Genomic DNA, 13,559 nt, shown 5'->3' with positions numbered 1-13,559 from the left:
TAAAAATATTAAATATTAAAGAGGAATAGTTGAAATATTTCCTTTACACAGTACAAAAAAAATATTTTAAGTTTTCTTTTAAATGTAAAATTTACTGAAAATAGAAAGATAATTTCCATTCACTTTTTTTTTTTATTAACACAGATTCAGTCAGTAGCACCTCCAGATACTCCATCCGCTTGTAACAAAAATGTTCGACTTACTAAAAGTACATGTTAAAATTCACCCTAAAATAGCAGATAAAATTATACGGGCAGCCTATAAATACTACAATGATCTCAAAGTTAGTCTAAAATATGGATCCTGAATATTAGTCATATAAAATAATGATTTAAAATATCATTAAAACTTAGTCATCAGCTCTTACAAGAAAATGTTTAAAAAGTTACTATCAAGTAAATATTAAATGAACCTTGTATTTTTCCCCTCATGAGTTAAGAAAAGTTGGACTTGAAATTTTTTAAAACCACTCGGGCTTTTGGCAAACTTGTACTACACCAGTGGTTACACAAAACAGCTTCAAAGGAATCCAAAAAATTTCATTTCTTCGACTTGTAGCAGGGCTTGCCAGTTGAAATGTTAAATAAGTTTGTCAAGAGTTTAAAATAAATTTCATGGATCATAAAGTCCTGTTCAACTTTTTCCCTTCAATAACCATTTTGATCTCATCTTTGTCTAAAGTTTCGTATTTCATGAGCGCCTGTGCTAGATTGACTAGTTCATGGTTGTGCTGTCGGAGTATGGTTCTGGCCCTCTCGTAGGATTCTTGTAGTAGACGTCTGATTTCGCTGTCAATTATTTCCCTTTGTACTGGACTTAACTCCACTTCATCTGTAAAGCTCCTCAGCCCAACCTGAACAATAACATAACAATAAGTTAGAGAAATAAAATGTGTACGGGAAATAAAAAATCTACATGTAACATAACATGAATAAATTTTAGAGGATTTATTTTTTACACAAAAACCAACATGTACAAAAGTCTATAGAAAAAAAAACAGGTACAAGTAGATAAACATCAGGACAAAAAATAAATGCTCAAAAACAAGAAAGTTGGAAGCAAACAAAGAAATAAACCGGGAGTGATCTCCCCTAAACTTTCTCGAATATTCTTATATAAAATAACAGGGGATGGGAACTCGGGCTATAGACATGATTTTTAATCCATTTTAAATACTTAAAGTTTTAAAAATAGAATAAAATCTCGTAGACAAATTAATTGCACACCAAGTGAACGCGAAATAAAAAAGCGCATAATAGTGCGCAATATTATTATTACTTTTAAAATTTACATTAGTTTTTTGAGAAATCGGAAGTAGCGTAAAGTACTACTTCCAGTCAACGGAAATGACTCAAAATTTAATAGAAGGTAGAGAATTAGATCTTTTACTTACGTATGAAATTTCATTTATCTATCTGAAATAGTACTCAAGTTATAGGCTTTTGAAAAATTCAAAGTAGGAAAAGTACCACTTCCGGTTATCGGAAATCGCTCAAAAGTTGATACGGATCTACGATTTTGATAAAATACTTATATATGAAATTTCATCAACCTAGCTGTAACGGTACTCAAGTTATCGTGTTTACACACGGACACACACACACACAGACACACACACAGACACACAGACATACGGACAAGATTGCAAAATTATGTTTTTCCGTATCAGTGAGATGCAAAACGTCGAGATTTGCAAAAATCTCGATTTTTTTTTTTTTGCACGATTACAAGACTTTCTCTATACTTCGTATATACGAGAAAGTAAAAATACTAAAAATCAAAATTAAGTGTGTTGCTTAATCTTGGGACTGAAAATGGATACTTTTTACCTATAGAGGTTTTTTTCACATGTCAGAGTAAAGGCAGGTTTGCCTAATTGGACTGACATGTATGTGCTTTACTTACTTCATGATTAGTTCATTCAATAAATTATCAAATCAACTGAAATTTAAAGGATTGTATACAAAAGAAAATGGCACAGAGACACCATCAAAAAGTCAATTGGGCAGTTACAAATGTAAACAGACATACTTTTTCAGACATTCCGTTAGCCATGACCATAGCTGTGGCTACTCGTGTAGCTTGCTGTAGGTCTGATGAGGCTCCTGTTGTCACTTTCTCTGGCCCGTATATCAGCTCCTCTGCCACCCTGCCCCCCATGGACGTGTCCATTGCTGCCTTCAACTGTGAGACTGTTCGGTTGTACACTTCTTTTTCTTCAATGAACGATGTCTGCGTCAAAGAAAAATCTCTCTTGTAAAATACTTCAACCTGACTTGGAATAACAACTAAACAAATTGTGTGCCCACTCTGCTTCAGCTATGATAATTAAAGTTTTAAAAAACTCACATGCCCCAAAGACTGCCCTCTGGGGATAATGGTCACTTTGTGCAGGGCAGTGGCATCTTTAGTGAAGTACGCAACCAGTGTATGGCCTGCCTCATGATAGGCGGTGATTAAATTTGTTTCTTCATCTGGTATTCTGTACTTCCTTTCTGGGCCTACCACAGAAAACAACACACATTATTTATTCAAAAATCTTCAAAGGTATTGTTCCATTAAATATGTAGGATTATCAGCTGCGAACATAAAGTATTGTAGCTGTTTTATATTTTCCCTTATTTTATTACAATGCAGTATGTGACCAAAAAAATGTACCCATCATTATTTTGTCCCTGGAATATTCCAAATGGCTCATAGTGACTGTGTCTTGTCCATCTATAACTGCCTTCAGTGCTGCCTGGTTCACCAAATTCTCCAGTTCAGCCCCTAAATTTTATGGTACAATACATTTCAATGATCAGCACAGGAAGTAGCAAGTAAAAAAGGGTACACTCAAAAAAGGCAGACACAGTGGTAAATTTTATGTATTGGCTGTGTGGTAAGAACTTACCAGAAAAACCAGTGGTACCCTTAGCTAGTTTATCTACATCAACATCTGAAATAACATAGCAAAGAATCATTGCATTTTTTACTCAACACGACTATAGAAAACGTCATTGTTAATTCATTTTTTTTAAATAATAAGAAATTACTTATTTTGCTATCAACATAGAAATTGAAACAAAAAAGCATCCATAAAATTAAGTATAGACTTAATTCAGAAGTGCTTTAAGTTGTATTATCATGCATTCAACTTACTTGGATCTTTCTTGATTTTACTGATGTACAACTCAATGATTTCTTTTCTTCCTTTCAAATCAGGTAACTGCACTGTGACTTCCACATCAAATCTGCCAGGGCGCCTCAGAGCTCTAAAATTAACAAATTTAGGATATTTCAGACCTTCTTGTTTTTAGGATACACAATGATAAAGTAAACAAACCAGAAGAGTAATATTCAACCTAAAAAAAGTCAGGAAACACTTCAAAGCCACCTTTCCCCACACATAACATAAGCAAAATTAAAATATTTTCAATATATCAGAGCAATGAATTACTACAGCTAAGAAAATGTGTTAGTTGACTGTTTGGAAAAGGGTAAGTATTGAATAACAAGATTTGACTATACAACCAACCAACCAACCACCCACCCACCAACACATAAATGCCCACCGCGACCTAGTAAAAAAATGATTTACTTGTCCATGTTATCCACCTTGTTTGTGGCTCCCATCACAATAATACCTTCATTCTGTTGAAACCTGAAACCACATCCAAGCTTAGTTAGTACCAGTCTTTACTCTTTTAGTTCATTGAATTAATGATTCAAAGATAAGGCTAAATGCCAGGTTTCTATTAGAAGCTCAGTTCAGCTATTACATGATATATTGGTGCCACTAACAGTTAGATATAATTCAGAGGTTAAAGCTTCTATCACATGATGAACCTAGCCCATGAAATGTAGATGCTACCAACAGTAAGATACAATAAAAGGTTAAACTCTTATCACATTATGGACATACCCATCCATTTCACTCAGTAGCTGATTCACTGTCTGATTAGCGTAAGGATGGATAGCAGAACTTGTCCTTTTGGCACCTACTGAATCAAATTCGTCAATGAATATAATACATGGAGCTTGTTCTTTAGCAGCACCTAGAAAGAAGAAAAAAAAAATTAACATTAACTATTAATGCACTTTCAATAACTTACACCTTAAAAATAATGTAAACAAATATTTGTAAGTTACAAGATTAAACTGTGCTAAAAAAAAAAAACTCAGTTCAGTTGGTTAAAATGTTTTGAAGAGCTTACTGAAAAGTTGTCTAATACGTTTAGCTCCAAGACCAACAAACAACTCATCAAATTCAGAACCTGAAGCATGAAAAAATGGCACACCAGCTTCTCCTGCAGAGGTAAAGAGACAAAGATGTGCTCAAATTATTGTATGAGACCAGCCCAGCTTTAGATAAAAGGTCTGTATCAGTCTTATCTCTAATGAAATAAATATCTTGAATAAAATGCTAATTATATGTTGTAGTATAAACTCATTATACAAATAAATTGTTATTTTGTGAAAGCTTAATTTTTTGCTAAGGTATTATTAACCCATTACTACAGCTGACCACAGATATAAGATTTAGAACATCATTCATCAACACAACTCACCAGACTGGTTTCACAAATATCTAGTTATTTCCCCTATGTAATTTTTTTTATATTTTCTTTTTGTATAGGGCAGCCTTAAAATGTATTTTTAATGACTAAGTTTCTTAATTATCCTCACAACTAAAATAATTTTTTTAAAATACATGCTGATGTACCATTGTTTGAATAATACAGAATTACCAAACTTGAGTGCTAAATAATTGATTTATTTTTAAATGTGTATCACAGCACGCTAAGCAGGAAGCATTAAAACAAACTTATGGTCCTGTTCCAACAACAGCCAATCAAAGTTTGTATTAGAAAAGTGATTTTTGCAAATTTTTAAAATAATTTTTTAAGTTGTCTGCATTTGCAAATTTTATAACATAAATTCCTAAATTATTAGATTCATAATTGTTTTTACACAGCTTAGACTTAAGTTGTTTTTAATAAGTGTAAGACAAAATAGACAAAAAATGTCTGGGCTGTAGAATATTATCCAAAAACATCATAGCATTGTTAAAGTTTAGTACCTGCAACAGCTCTGGCTAGTAATGTTTTTCCTACTCCAGGTGGACCAACTAGCAAAACACCTGGAAAACAAAAATATGTTATTGTCAGTAAAGACCTGACATTTCATAACTTGATGACAATAGTATACGTTAAAATACGAAAATCTTAAATTAACATTATTAAACGATTTTTTTTATATATCTATATAACTTACCTGGTTAATTATCAGAATTTGGTGTTAAAATATCTAAATGACTTACCTTTAGGTAGCTTAGCACCCAATGATGTGTATTTCTCTGGATCTTTAAGGAAATTAACAACATCTTGCAGTTCTTGTTTAGCTTCATCAGCCTAAACAACAATGTTTATGTACATGAAAAAGTTAAAAAAGAAAATTTTATATATTCTTTTAGACAGAAAATTAGATTTTCTAAAAATGTAACTAATGACAACAACAGCTATTTAAATGTAAAAAAAAAATTAAAAAAGTAAAGACATACCCCCTTTACATCTGCAAAAGTAACATTTACATCTTCTGCATTTACTTCATATGAAATGCTGTTCAGAAAACCAAGTGAGCCACCTATGTCGTCCATAGAAAATAAAATGCAAAATATTTTTTGTGTATTTATTTACTTCTATTCTCACATATGCATTGGACATTTTAAAAATGTTTTTAAAAGGACAGTTGAAAAATTGTTATAATACTACTTTTAACTAAGATATGTGTGTTAAAAATTAGCCTTTACCTGTTTTTATTGAAATCTTAGCACTCAGCAATTGGTAGGCAAGCCACAAAATAAATGCCAAAATAATGAAATTTCTGTTGAGCCGAAAACAGACAAAATTAAATCAATGCTGAAGAAACCAATATTAACAATACAAAAATAAAATACTTAAAAAAAACTTTTTAAAAAACCACGTTTTTCTTGTGGACTAAAAAGTAGAAAATAACTATTTACATACATTTGATGACAAAAAACGTGGGTACGTTCACCATCAAATTTCCCGACCCATCTGCCCGACCCACGTTTTTTGTCATCAAATGTATGTAAATAGTTATTTTCTACTTTTTAGTCCACAAGAAAAACGTGGTTTTTTAAAAAGTTTTTTTAAAGTATTTTATTTTCTCCTTTTTAGTCCGTTGCTACACATGAAAAACGTGGTTTTTAAAAAGTTTTTTATATAGTTTATTTTCTACTTTATCTAATCACTTGATTAAGTATGACTTGACTAAGTGTTTTTAAATACACGGACTAAAAAAATCTTGAGCGACTGATACGCTTTAAACAGAGAAAGGGTGTAATTTACGTTGCTGGCGTGGAGATCTACTCACGAATCACGTGATCAAATCTCCCATAAACAAACAAATAAACGCGAAGCTGAGTTAAGGAAAAACGTGTTTATGTGTATTTTAGCATGCCCAGCGTACCAACCGTGTCACCGTTAACAATGTGTTACCGTGTCCGTTCTCCTTTTTAGTCCGTTGCTACACATGAAAAACGTGGTTTTTAAAAAAGTGTTTATAAATACACGGACTAAAAATCTTGAGCGACCAGGATTCGAACCTGGGTTGTCGCGGCCACAACGCGAAGTACTAACCACTATACGATCACGGCCAGCGCGCTCACATCGATTGGGGCCGAAGTAACTGTGTCAATAGGCTTCAAGTCTTGTCGGTATCTTTAGAAATCATGTCCTCAATTTTATGGTCCTTGGGGCGTAATTAAATTAAGCTAATTACGGTCACTAATTGCTAGTTTTTATGATTGCATCTGAAATTGTTAGGCGAAAGTAGCATGCATGCCAAATTTCAGGTCTGTAGAGCAATCAGAAGTGGGCTAATTTTCGATGTCAATTTTAACAACAAACATCCAAACAAACAAACGCGAAGCTGAGTTAAGAAAAACGTTTTAACAACTGACCTCCACTGTGTGGGTATACTGTGCTTAACCACAAAATTATAGACTTCTCAATACAACAATTACATTTATCATGTGAAAGTTACATGGAAAATGGAACCTGTATTGTTTACATAGGGGATAGACAACATTGGAAAACAATTTGTATTGGAATTTAGCTATATTAAACTGGACATCAAAAGTAACTGGTATTCCTTTACAAAATTGACTCTAAAAATGCAAGTTATTTAAACAAAATTTTATTATGAGCGTCACTGTTTAACAAAGATAAATCATTTGTAAAATTCTCGACTGACAGAACTGGTTACTAACCTTATACCTGGCCACTTTTTCTTCGGAACCTCTTCTTTAGCTCTATAACCTTCGGCAAATGCTATCTTGAGTTTTTTGTCCAACTCAGGATCAAGATCAGAATGAGACTTAGAAGAAAGTGAAGTTGGGTTAAACAGGTTGCCGACTTTTGTTCCTTGTTGGTCACTCTGTTTAATAAAAAAAATGGAAAAGTTAATCTTAATTAAGAACAAAATGTATTTTTAAAAGATATTCTGATTTACTAGAATGTAAACCCTATTACAAATTTAAAATTCACATAATTTTATAATGTTAAAAGCTATCAAAAGAAAGGACAAGATATTTAAATTTTAAAGCCATTGTAAGGAAGTTAGTATATAAACAAAATAAAATCACAACATACTTGCTTCTCTGAGCGACCGCCAAACAAGTCTTGAAAGTTGTCAAGAAATGAATCTGGTGAATCTTTCTTAGAGCCAACACCAACTCCAAGATTTCGCTCTGATCTGTGTGTCTTAAAGCCGCGTTGCTGTATATCTATACAAATTAATTAAAAGCAAGTTGATGTTTTTGGTTATTTTGCAGTGTTTCACACTTTCAGCCATAGGTTGCTAAGAATCTTTTCATCAAGATGGGACAGTATGTATAAATGCATATCCGTTGTACACCTAAACAGCAATTACCATGAGCTTAATGTGCATTAGATAATTATTTTATTTTTTCTTTATTACAAACTGATTTTGAAAAATTAATGTTTACTGAAGTTCATTCAAAATGCATTCACATCTTCTGCTTAACATTAAACAAATATAATTGCAGACGCAAAAAAATTTTTTTTTAATTTTGATGTTGTATGTTAAACTTCCAGAACACTTACAATGTGAACTTATCAAAGATTTAAATATTTTTCTGAACAATGGGTCTTGTGCTGCTGTCTTTACAGTTGACAAAGTCGAATGGTTATCTGCTAGTAAATGTGTTTTAGGGAAACCTGTTGATCACAGAAAAAAAAATTACCTATTTAAAAAACAATAAGCAATATATACATTTTTTTATTTTTAAAAAATGACTGTCAAGACAGCAATATTTAAGAATGTAAAGAACATTAAACTCTGAATTATCCATTTTGAAATGGCGTTACCTGTTTTGTTCTCAAAGAATGTACTGGCTGATACATGACACTGTGACCAGTTTGTTTTTTTACCAGCTAAGGCAGTGGTTGGAGTGGTTAATATGGCTGTCATGTCTTTGAAAATTATTTTCATATCAGATATTTGTAATGGTTGGAACTGTTGGAACACAAAACATTTTCTTAAAGCAGCAGCATACAGCATACAGAAAACAATCTTTTTTTTTTACTTCAAGCAAATTACGATCTTAATTTTGTTATAACATTTAATGTACAATTTACATTTTTCTTAAAAATAAAGTTTTAAAGTTAATTATGTGATAAGCTTGATAAAACTGGAAAGCAAAGTTTAAAATACCTCATCTAATTCTCTTTTCTTGTCCTGTCCTGATGTTACACTTTGTGTGTGTCCACTGTGCTTGCTACTGTGATTTACTGATCTGTTTTTATGACTGGACATAGCTCTGACACTACCCACAAAAGAGGTTAAGTGAGAGACTGCTGCGGCAATCTAAAAACAAAATATTTAACTTCAATATTCAATAGCAATCAAAAGTATTCAACAACAATCCAAAATAGTAAAACAATCTTTTAATTATGAAACAGTATTTAATGAGAAACTAATGAGACTAATTTATAGTTTATATTTAGTACGATAGTAGGATGGTAATGCAATGAAGTGCACGCATTTCAGATACAAATGCATTAATCAGGATTTTATTTTTATTTTTTCGTTAAATCTCTGACAACCCTATGGCGAACAATTTTTTAAACAAGTCTAACAACAAACTCTTCTAAAAAATTGGAATTCACGTTATGCAAGGAGAGTCTAAACTACTGTAGATTTGTTGTCAAGATATATCAAAGTTTGTTTGTTGGGGGGGGGGGGGGGGGGGGGAGGTGCTAATAGAAAAAAATTATTGGGTTACTGTTAATATTAACGAGACCACAATTATCCTGTGGGTTTAGGGATCATTCATAAATGACAACATGCTTCCCCTCCCCACTGTCATGCTTTGTCACAAAATGCCAGACCCCCCCCCCCCCACATCTTAAAAGACATCACACCTCAGCCAAAATGTTTTTTTTTAAAAACACATATTTTGGCTGAGCATGGTGCTGATTAAACTATCCTGAGGTCACAGAAACACGTAAACTCTTCTTCATCATCCTCGTGTCTTTCCTGATCAGAAAGGCACCTGTACTATACACATCTAAAAAGGCGTCATATCATAAATTTATCTTTTAAAAACATCAATTTCTTTCTTCTATGTTCTTTTCTGAGCTCGAACCTTATATTAAATACAAATGAGTAAATTATGTAAGCTAATGTCTAAATAATAATGAATTAGCACAATTTACATGCATTGAAATTACCCACAGTGCCCTTTTTAGGTGGGGAAAATTAAAACCAAAACATTAACACTGGCTGCATGCTTTTTTTATATGTGGCTATCAAACTGTATTTTCAGCCAGCAACTCACAGACCATTCGAGTAAAATATTTTCTGTTAAAATTTTAAAGGGAGGCTACTCTTAACCATAAGGTAAAACTATGCTAAATATTATTTTAATTAAATTGTATCCTAATTTAAATAAATCCATTGCTTAAGATAAAGATTTATATGACATATGTAAGGCCTGAAATAATGCAGTTTGAAAAAACAATTATTTATTGTGCTTATGTACTTGTTTTTAACAAATTATTTTGGCCGCATTCGCGTGGTTTGCTCCGCATCATGCTGAAGACCGCATTTGCGCTGTACGCTCACCGTTACGCTAAATCTTTACCCTAGGTGGCACGTGATCTGAAAAAATAGGACTGCCCGATTTTTTTTGTGTGTCAGCAATTTAATGTTGACATAGATCTAGATCATAGTGCAGAACCAACAAACTAAAAAATAAATATACAAACTTATAAGCAAAAGTGACTTTTAATAATAAAGTCATAGATGAGGCAGTACTGTCACATGGTACAGTTTTTAATGTTTGATTAAAATTAAATCCACCCTGCTCTTAATTACACTGACCATTACTGACATTACTGTACTCAGTACAGTACTTTTACTAGTAGTAGTGTAGTAAAAGTATAGGCTTACACTGCAACAATCAACAGGGTGTTGGGAAATTACAAGGCGCTAAAAGCGAAATGGCGAGGCGGTTAACTGCGAAAAGATAATGCCAGATATACCTGCAGAACCATGGGTAAATAGCGAGACATCTTTTGCGAAAAAAAAGTTTTGTTTTATGCTTATTTATTTAAATTATTTTTTTGTTTTAAACTAAACAAGCATATGCTTAAAACCATACCCTTTAATAAAGGCGGGCTTTAACACGAGTGTTAATTGTTATTTTTTTTATCCAGTTTTCATTATTATATATAGATAGAAAGATAGACACTAAGATCCATAGATATAGATCTATCTATTAAAAAATCCTAACATCGTTGCTGTGCTACTGTCATCGCCCGCTCTCGTTTTCTCATAAGCGAGAGGAAAATACCGTCTCAGTCAACATTATTTTTAAAAATTTAACGTGAATTCATTATGAATTGGTATAATCTTGTGTTCCACACAAAAGAAAGAAGATGATCTATCGTCGGCGGTATTTCGGGCAGTTTCAACAAGGTGGTATTCTAAAGATGAGGAAGTTGAAAAGTCATCAGAATGTCTAGCGACGGAAAAATCGGAAGTTTTAACAATGTAAATGAAAATGTTTGAAGTCTGCATCAAATACCACTGTAAATCGGGTGCGGCAAATTTTTTGCAGATATGTTCGTATTTTAACACCACCCAGCGCAAGTATCGGGTGGTGGTAATAAGCGAGACAAAAATGTCACGTGACCGGTCGTTTCGCGCCTTTCTCGCAGTTTACCGCCGCGCCATTTCGCTTTTCGCAATTTCCTAACACCCCATTCAACATGCCAATTTTAATAACATGAATGAATTACGTAACAAACGATATAATTATAAGTTCACAATTTTTAAGGCATTTAGTGAATATGAGATTAAGTATAGATCTAGATCTAACCTAGATTAGTAGATCTAGATTTATTGACATTAGTCCTACCTGAGTCTGCTGGCAAAGATAGAACGACTGCGCCAATGCTGACGACATTCTGTTTCGCTTTTGGACTTGGTAGCGTAGTGAAGTACTGAAATCTTTTGTTATTTTAAAGCTACAAATCTAGCAGAGCCTTCTGTCCAGCCTATGATTTTTGTTTTACTGTTGTTTATGTTGTATCGCTTGTCGTTTTAGTTTTACGTCATGCAATATTTACTGTTATTTATTAATTATTGATTTTTTAAAGTCAGGCTTATAAAACGGTGACCGACAAGACTGAAACTACATTTACCAGATTTTTTAATAACAAGCGACAAGAGAGAGGCCTAAGTAAGTACTTTATGCTGTTTTCATTATTTTACCATCACAAATCAATTTTTTAATTTTTATATTTATGAATAAACCGTGTCGCTAAAATTTCAAAGGTGTATATCAAGGGTGATAATTAATTATGTGGTAATTTGATTTCAGCCTTTTGAAATGCTAAACCTGGATTAAACACAATTCGCGGAAATGATGGTAAATGTAACTTATTAGCTAAAAGACTTCGAACAAACTTATGCAATGCACAGAAGAGTCGGGGGAGGGGATTACGGATACTTCAGATTATAACCTAGATATCTAGAATGTTCTTGATACTTTAGTATAGATTCTAGTGTAGTTGTTCGATAAACGAAAAAAATAATTCAAAATATGCATTTAAAAATACAAAAAGACGTGTTTTTTAAGGAAGACAAGCAGACTAATAGTATTAGCCTTTAAAATATTTTGAATCTTTGTTTTCCTCTTTGTTTTTTCTGCCAGGCTTTCACATATATAAATTGCTACTTCCGGGCAACGGAAATTACTCAAAATTTGACAGAAGGCAGAGAATTAGATCTCTTACTTATATGTGAAATTGCGTATATCTATCTGAAACAGTACTCAAGTTATAGGCTTTTGAAAAACCAAAAGTAGAATAAGATCCACTTCCGGTTACCGGAAATCGCTAAGAAGTTGATACAATACTACAAATTTGAATTAATACTTATTTATGAAATTTCATCAATCTAGCTGTAACGATACTCAAATTTTCGTGTTCACAGTCACATCCACTCAGACACACACACGCAGACATATGGACAAAATTCCAAAACGCTGTTTTTCCGACTCAGAGATATGTAAAACGTGAAAATCTCGATTTCGATTTTTTTGCACGATTACAACACTTTCCTCGAAGTCGATTAAGTATTCAATAATATAAGGGGAGATAAGATTAAATAATTGAGATCGCTAGATGAACTTACCGATAGCATTGAACAGTTTTACATAGCTAGTTGATTTCTTGCTCCCGAGAGTTGACCACCGACTATGAAGTAGCATAGCATTGTCTTTTAGGGTTTGTAAGCTTTAGATGTGGTTTTAAAGCAAATATTTACTTTCTCGTATACAGAGTATAGAGAAAGTATTGTAATCGTGCACACAAAACACATGAAACTTTGACAGTTCTCACCGTTTTACACCTCAGTCATTCATCACATCAGGAGTATAGAGGACTTATTTTAATTGGGCAAAAATTATAAATCCAGATATTCCAAATTTTGGCGTTTTATGCGTAATTGAGTGGGATAAACTGGACTTTGCAATTCTGTCCGTATGTCTGTGTGTGTGTATATATGTGTGTATGTAAAAACGATAACCGTCACAGCAAGGTTGATGAAATTTCATACATAAGTATTATATCAAATTTGTAGTTCTGTGTCAACTTTTCAGCGATTTCCGAAAACCGGAAGTGGAACTTATTCTACTTTCAATTTTTTCGAAAGCCTATAACTTGAGTACTGTTTCAGATGGATAAACGAAATTTCACATATAAGTAAAATATCTAATTCTCTGCATTGTGTAAAATTTCCGTTGACCGGAAGTAGTAATTTACGCTATTTCCAATTTAACAAAAAAAAAAAGCATATGAATTTATAAAGTACTAATAATATTACGCATACTGTTTTTCGTTCACTTGGTGTGCAATTCTTTTTTCTATGAGATTTTATTCTATTTTAAAAAGTTTAAGTAATTAAAAATGGATTAAATATCATGTCTATATCGTGATGTACCATCACTGATATATATAAGA

The 13,559-nt window shown here is 32.6% G+C and overlaps 1 protein-coding gene across 1 annotated transcript; it reads right to left on the bottom strand.

Annotated features, from left to right (window-relative positions):
• Nucleotides 1–139: 139 nt before the first annotated feature.
• On the bottom strand, nt 140–11,761 carry LOC131934525 (ATP-dependent zinc metalloprotease YME1 homolog). The gene is made up of 19 exons (XM_059290563.1): nt 11,453–11,761; nt 8,743–8,895; nt 8,397–8,544; nt 8,133–8,246; nt 7,659–7,792; nt 7,277–7,443; nt 5,792–5,865; nt 5,543–5,625; nt 5,303–5,393; nt 5,063–5,122; nt 4,197–4,289; nt 3,905–4,037; nt 3,581–3,643; nt 3,142–3,254; nt 2,894–2,938; nt 2,659–2,769; nt 2,350–2,501; nt 2,032–2,232; nt 140–853 (listed from the first exon to the last, which is right to left on the bottom strand). The coding sequence occupies exons 1-19, from the start codon at nt 11,498–11,500 to the stop codon at nt 620–622; spliced, it is 2,217 nt and encodes a 738-aa protein (XP_059146546.1). The 5' UTR covers nt 11,501–11,761; the 3' UTR covers nt 140–619.
• Between the last annotated feature and the right edge of the window lie 1,798 nt (nt 11,762–13,559).

The sequence above is a fragment of the Physella acuta genome, unplaced genomic scaffold, assembly GCF_028476545.2.
Source record: "Physella acuta isolate Inbredline_101_S28 unplaced genomic scaffold, ASM2847654v3 ptg000109l, whole genome shotgun sequence".
Lineage (NCBI taxonomy): Eukaryota > Metazoa > Mollusca > Gastropoda > Physidae > Physella > Physella acuta.
Note: the sequence above shows the minus strand (reverse complement) of the source record. Positions and strands in the feature narration are given on the sequence as shown.

Bases quoted from the DNA above. Each gene is read 5' to 3' on its own strand.
- LOC131934525 (XM_059290563.1), bottom strand. From the start codon at position 11,500: ATGTCGTCAGCATTGGCGCAGTCGTTCTATCTTTGCCAGCAGACTCAG. The intron at 8,896-11,452 runs GTAGGACTAATG...TTTTGTTTTTAG, and splicing joins ATCTTTGCCAGCAGACTCAG to ATTGCCGCAGCAGTCTCTCA. The intron at 4,038-4,196 runs GTAAGCTCTTCA...TCTTCTTTCTAG, and splicing joins ACGTATTAGACAACTTTTCA to GTGCTGCTAAAGAACAAGCT.